This window comes from Humulus lupulus, chromosome 7 (assembly GCF_963169125.1).
Source record: "Humulus lupulus chromosome 7, drHumLupu1.1, whole genome shotgun sequence".
Classification (NCBI taxonomy): domain Eukaryota; kingdom Viridiplantae; phylum Streptophyta; class Magnoliopsida; order Rosales; family Cannabaceae; genus Humulus; species Humulus lupulus.
The window spans coordinates 78,386,450-78,393,191 of record NC_084799.1 but is presented as its reverse complement, the minus strand read 5'-3'; the positions used below and the strand labels follow the sequence as shown (position 1 = coordinate 78,393,191).

At 43.7% G+C, this 6,742-nt stretch overlaps 1 protein-coding gene and 1 non-coding gene across 2 annotated transcripts; one reads left to right on the top strand and one right to left on the bottom strand.

Annotated features, from left to right (window-relative positions):
• Positions 1 to 285: 285 nt before the first annotated feature.
• On the bottom strand, positions 286 to 392 carry LOC133793155 (small nucleolar RNA R71). Its single transcript, XR_009874613.1, has one exon. It is a non-coding gene; the product is annotated as a small nucleolar RNA R71 (small nucleolar RNA).
• A 529-nt stretch (positions 393 to 921) lies between these two features.
• Positions 922 to 2,169, top strand: LOC133791881 (uncharacterized). The gene has a single exon (XM_062229788.1). It carries the CDS (start codon positions 922 to 924, stop codon positions 2,167 to 2,169), a length of 1,248 nt encoding a protein of 415 aa, XP_062085772.1.
• Positions 2,170 to 6,742: the final 4,573 nt, after the last annotated feature.

The window sequence follows — 6,742 nt, the reverse complement described above, 5'->3', positions numbered from 1 at the left end:
TTTGAGATCAAGCCTGCTATCTTGCAGATGGTCCAAACTGCAGTTCAATTTGGTGGCCTCCCCACTGAAGCCCCCAATATGCACATAGCCAATTTCCTGGAGTTATGTGCCACTTTCAAGATGAATGGGGTGAGTGATGATGCCATTAGATCGCGCTTGTTCCCATTCTCACTAAGGGAGCGAGCGAAAATTCGGCTAAGTTCACTTGAGTCCAATACTATCACCACTTGGGATGCTCTAGCTCAGAAGTTCTTAGCGAAGTTCTTTCCACCTGCTAAGGCTGCTCAACTGAGAGGGAAGATCAATTACTTCTCTCAACTTGAGGGAGAATCTTTGTATGATGCTTGGGAGAGGTTCAAGGACTTGATCAGAAAATGTCCCCACCACGATATTGAGAAGTGGATGTTGGGCCACAACTTTTACAATGGTTTATGCGGTACCACTCGCACAATCATTGATGCAGCAGCGGGACGAGCATTTATGAGCAAAAGTGCTAATGAAGCTTACAAAATCTTGGAGGAAATGGCCACTAATAATTACCAATGGCCAAGTGAACGAGCGAGAAGTAATAAAAAGGTTGTAGGGGTTCATGAACTAGATGCAATTACAGCTTTAACTGCTCAAGTTGTGTCTCTAACTAATCAGTTGCAACAAAATACCATGTCTGCCCAGGTTGTGCAAGCCCAAGTAATGTGTGAATTGTGTGGGGGGCCTCATCCTTTTGATTAGTGCCAAGCTATTTTAGATCCCAACAATGTCTCGTTAGATCACGCTCAACTCTAGGCAGTGGGTAATTTTTAGAGGCCCTACAACAACCCCTACTCAAACTCGTATAATCTGGGGTGGAGAAACCATCCTAACTTTTCTTGGAGAAAAAATCAGGACCAACAACAACCATTTCAACCATAGTATCAACGTCCTATGACTCAAGCTCCACCACAAGCATCAACCTCTCAGCAACCTAGGCCACCAGCTCCTACAGAACAGCCTAATGAATTGCAGGTTGCCCTATTGACTCTCACCAACACTCAAACTCAGTTTATGACTGAGACTAAATCCTCCATCAGAAATTTGGAAATGCAAGTGGGGCAGCTGGCCAATATGTTGAATACTAGGCCTCAAGGGAATTTTCCTAGAAATACGGTGGTAAATCCTAAGGAGCAGTGTCAAGCTATCACTTTGAGGAGCAGGAAAGAAATTGAGGGTCCTTCTCCAAAAGGGACTCAAGAAAAAAAGGCAGAAGAGGAGGACCGTTGTGAAAAAGTTGAGCCCCAAGTGGAGGAAAAGGTTACTGAAGGCCTTGCAACCAAGGAGAAGATTCAACCGGTAGTTGTTGATTCTAATGTCAAAATCCCATATCCACAACGACTCCGGAAGAATTCTCTTAACAAAAAATTATCAAAGTTTCTTGAGGTGTTTAAAAAGCTTCACATTAACATCCCATTTGTTGAGGCTTTGGAGCAAATGTCGAGTTATGTGAAATTCATGAAAGAGATTTTATCGAAGAAGCGAAGGTTGGAAGACTTTGAGACAGTGGCACTTACTGAGAAGTGCAGTGCAATTCTCCAAAGGAAGCTTCAAGATCCAGGGAGTTTTACTATCCCTTCTACTATAGGGAAATTTGAATGCAAATATGCTCTTTGTGATCTTGGAGCAAGTATCAATCTCATGCCTCTATCTGTTTTTCGAAAGCTTGGTCTTGGTGAGGCAAAGCCTACTACTATTACTCTTCAGCTCGCGGATCGATCAATCAAGCACCCAAAGGGAGTTATTGAAGATGTGCTAGTCAAGGTAGACAAGTTTATTTTTCCAGCGGATTTCATTGTTCTAGACATGGAGGAGGATACAACGGTTCCCCTTATTCTTGGGAGACCATTCTTGGCTATCGGGCAAGCCCTCATTGATGTGCAAAAGGGTGAGTTGAGGTTGAGAGTTCAAGGGGAAGAAGTGGTCTTTAATTTATTTAAGGCTATGTCTTATCCAAGAGCAAGTGATAGTTGCTTTAATGTTGATGTGATTGATGAGGTGGTTTCGAAAAAGTGGGTTACTAATTATCCTCTTGAATTGGCTTTGGCGTTGGGTGATGATAATGAAGAGGAGGATTGGGAGACTCATGAGTATGTGAAATGGATCAATTCTTATGGTCCATATTACAAGAAGAAATTTTAAGAATTGGGGCAAGTGCCTAAGCGCCCCATACCATCTATTGAGAAGCCTCCAGTCCTTGAGTTGAAGTCTTTACCGAAGCATCTTTGTTATGTGTACTTGGCGGAGAAAGAAATGTTGCCTGTTATTATTTCTTCATTGCTGTCAAAAGGTGAAGTAGAAAAACTTTTGAGGGTTTTAAGGGCTCATAAACGTGCTATTGGGTGGACTTTTGGCTGATATTCAAGGAATTAGCCCTTCAACGGTTATGCACATAATTCTTATGGAAGAAGATAGAAAACCCTCTATTGAAGCTCAAAGAAGGCTAAATCCCTCTATGAAGGATGTTGTTCGAAAGCGAGTACTTAATTGGTTGGATGCTGGGGTGGTCTATCCTATTTCTGACGGTGCTTGGGTGAGCCCTGTTCAAGTGGTGCCTAAAAAGGGAGGAATAACTGTGGTAAAAATTGAGAACAAAGAACTCATCCCTACTCGTACTGTGACGAGATGGAGAATTTGTATTGACTACCACAAGCTGAATAAGGCGAGGAGGAAGGACCATTTCCCGCTGCCATTTGTAGATCAGATGCTTGATAGGCTTGCAGGCCACTGCTATTATTGTTTCCTAGATGGGTATTCAGGTTACCACCAAATTGCCATTGCTCTGGAGGATCAAGAGAAGACAACATTCACCTGCCCATATGGTACCTTTGCTTTCCGAATGATGCCTTTTGGTCTTTGTAATGCACTAGCCACTTTTCAAAGGTGCATGATGGCTATTTTCTCTGATATGGTAGAGAAAAGTATTGAAATTTTTATGGACGATTTCTCGATGTTCGGGTCTGATTTTGATGAATGCTTGGATCACTTAGAAGCGGTTCTTAAACGTTGTGAAGACTCGAATTTGGTACTTAATTGGGAGAAGTGCCAGTTTATGGATAGAGAAGTTTCTAGTGAAGGCATTGAAGTGGATAGGGCCAAGATTTCTACTATAGAGAATTTGCCACCTCCAATTTTAGTAAAAGGAGTGCGGAGTTTCTTGGGCCATGCGAGGTTTTATAGGAGATTTATCAAAGACTTCTCCAAGGTCTCAAAGCCGCTGTCTACCTTGCTCAGGAATGGGGTTCCTTTTGACTTTAATGAAGAGTGTTTGACTGCTTTCAAGACTCTCAAGGAGAAGCTAATTTCAGCGCCTATAGTGTGTGCACCTAATTGGGACCTTCTATTTGGGCTTATGTGCGACGCTAGTGATTATGCGGTTGGAGCGGTTCTTGGGCAGCAAGTGGACAAGGTATTTTGAACCATATACTATGTTAGTTGAACTTGAAATGATGCTAAACTGAATTATGAAACAACAGAAAAATAACTTCTAGCCATAGTTTATGCTTTCGATAAGTTTCATTCGTATTTAATTGGCAATAAGGTGATTGTGTACACGGACCACTCCGCTATTAAATATGTAACGCCCTACTACCCTAGAGCCGTTACCAAGTGTGTTTAAAATCGTGCTTTCAACTCGCTAATCGAGGTTTTAATTCAAAACGTGTAGCTAAGCCATAATTAAAAAGAAAACATTGGAGAAAGTAGTTTTTCATAGCTAATCATAAAAGTTTACACTTGGGATCCCAAAACATAGTTTAGAAAATATTTACAATACAAAACTGATCAGAGTCAACTAAACGACAAAATCTAAGTTCATTTACAAGCATCTCCCAAAATCCCCTAGCTGTGACAGCCAGGCTGGCCGGACATGTACACGCCGCCTCATGCCAGCTGTGCTCATGGTTGGTTGATCTTCTCTTTACCCTTACCTGCACCACAGAGCATCTGTGAGCCGAAGCCCAGCAAGAAAACCCATAACAGATAACATATGCAATACACAAGTCAAACATATAAGCAGGCCACCAATGGCTAAACACATACGGCCTAGTCGTCCCAGGCGTTTACCAAGCCCTGGGTTCACGGACCACACCGTAAGAATATCCTAGGTATCCTGTTAGGGACTCTCCCTGGCAACCCGCACCCCACGTGCTCAACATCGCTCCCGGCCTCTTGCCGTTCTCGGCCTTGCACCCATTGTGCTTGATGTCGTTACCGGCCCCACACCGTTCTCGGTCTACACCCTTCCCGACTCTTGCCGATCACACATATAATATCAAACATGATATAGCAACAAGCATATAATTCAAGCATAGACAGATAAAGAGCCATGCTCTGCAATTCTAACATGTAGAGCTCGGCCCTGCATATCATTTCCATTCAGCACATTGGGCCCAGCCCTACACATAAGCTCTATGGAAACAGGGGTTTCTTACCTGAGTTCCGAGCTTCCTGAGCACCGATGCCCCGAGCACAGTCCGCAAACGTGAGCCTCGCCGAAATCCTAGTCACAACACATAACCATATCTGACCATCAAATTCTAACCCAACAAATAATCTCAAACCATAACCCTAACTTCCGAGACCTTGAATTCTATCAATCCGAATGATAAAATCCATCCCGAGCCTTACCCTTTAAGTTCCCAAGTCAAAAATATCATTAAAATCCTCACTGACGCTAAGGGCCGCGACCCCACCCTCTAGAGTCGCGGCTAGCTCTCCACTGACCCCTACGCGAGCCGCGGCATGCCCTGCAAGCGCCGCGGCGCGCTTAAATTCCCTCATCCGCCCATGGCTGCGCGCGCATGCGGGCCGCGTCACAACTCTCCTAGGGTCGCGGCGTTATACAGCGAACCCGTATTTTCCATCAGTTTTTCATCCTTTCTTCAAGCCAATTCCCACCAAAGCTAAGCCAATAATCCCAGATAATTCTACTCCAAAATACAACTAGAACACCCAAAAACAGCCTAAATTCTATCCACATGCAAAGCTTAAAACATGGCTGAAACTTTAACATAATTTCCATGGAAAACTTACCTCTTGCTGAATTCAAACCCCTGATGTTGAACCTTAATCCACAAGCTTTAAGCTTCTGAGTTAACACAACTGAATCCCCTTGCTTATGCTAGCTTGCACCAAGAATTTCCTATGAGTTTCCTCTTGAATTTTACCTTAGAGAGTGTAAGAGAAAGGAAAGAAAAAGCTAACTTCAGTTCTAGGAAAGTATGGGCCGGTTTCTCAAGGTTTCTAAACAGTTCCCTTTTTTTTTGTTTTATATAACTTAAGTCTAAAGGTTACCTCAAGGCTCAGAGTGCCAAAACGTCCCCGAGGGCAAAAATGGTAAATTCCCCAAATATTCCCACCTAAGCATTCTATCCTCAAATATATCTCCAAATATTCATTTCCATGTCCCGATAATCCCATAACTCAACTAATAGCCGAATTACCCCTCAACTCGCCCCGAGTCCGAATCTCAACCCCGTTGTGACTCTCTGGCTAACTGCTCCCCAGGATTGTCTCGGATCGTGCTGTACAGACATATCACACATATACAACATATATTTCATTCATCACATTTATGCCCCCAATATCCAGACGGGGCCCACATGCACATTTAACTCAATTAAACATGCATCATAATCATATATACACATAAATTCACATACAAGCAAATTAAATCACTTATTGCCCTCCAGGCACACTAATCAAGGCTCTAAGCCCAATTAGCAAATTCGGGTCGTTACAACTATCCCCTCCTTACAGAAATTTTGTCCTCGAAATTACCTGAACAACTCGGGGTACCGCTCCCTCATCTCTTACTCAAGTTCCCACGTCGCCTCCTCAACCTTGCTGTTCCTCCACAACACTTTCACTAAGGCGATGGTCTTGCTCCTCAAGACCTTATCTTTTTGGTCAAGAATCTGAACCTGCTTCTCTTCATAGGACAAATCCTGATCAAGCTCCAAATTCTCAAAACTCAAGACATGTGTTGAGTCTGACATATACTTCTGGAGCATAGATATATGAAATACATCATGAACCCCCGATAAAGCTGGAGGCATCGCTAACCTGTAAGCTACCTCACCTACTCGTTCCAATATCTCAAAGGGGCCAACAAACCTAGGGCTCAACTTACCCCGAATGCCAAATCGTTTCACACCCCTCATGGGTGAAACCTTAAGGAACACATGATCACCCACCTGAAACTCCACGCTCCTACGTCTCAGGTCTGAATAACTTTTCTGTCGACTCTGGGAGGCAAGCATACGCGCTCTGATCTTCTCAACTGCCTCATTGGTCCTCTGAACCATCTCTGGACCCAAATACCTTCTCTCACCTGTCTCATCCCAATGAATAGGTGATCGACACTTTCTTCCATAAAGCATCTCGTACGGAGCCACACCAATGGTCGGCTGATAACTATTGTTGTACGAGAATTCAATCAAAGGAAGATACCTACTCCATGATCCCCCAAAGTCAAGCACACAGGCCCGCAGCAGATCCTCCAATATCTGAATCGTCCTCTCAGACTGCCCATCCGTCTGAGGATGATAAGCGGTACTAAACCGTAACTGCGTGCCCATAGCCCTCTACAAACTCTCCCAGAATTTGGAAGTGAAGGTGGGGTCTCTGTCCGACACTATCGACCTCGGAGCCCCATGAAGTCGAACAATCTCCTTTACATACAACTCAGCATACTGCTCTACAGTATAGGTTG

Excerpts from the sequence above, each read along its gene's own strand:
- LOC133791881 (XM_062229788.1), top strand. The coding sequence starts at position 922 with ATGACTCAAGCTCCACCACAAGCATCAACCTCTCAGCAACCTAGGCCA.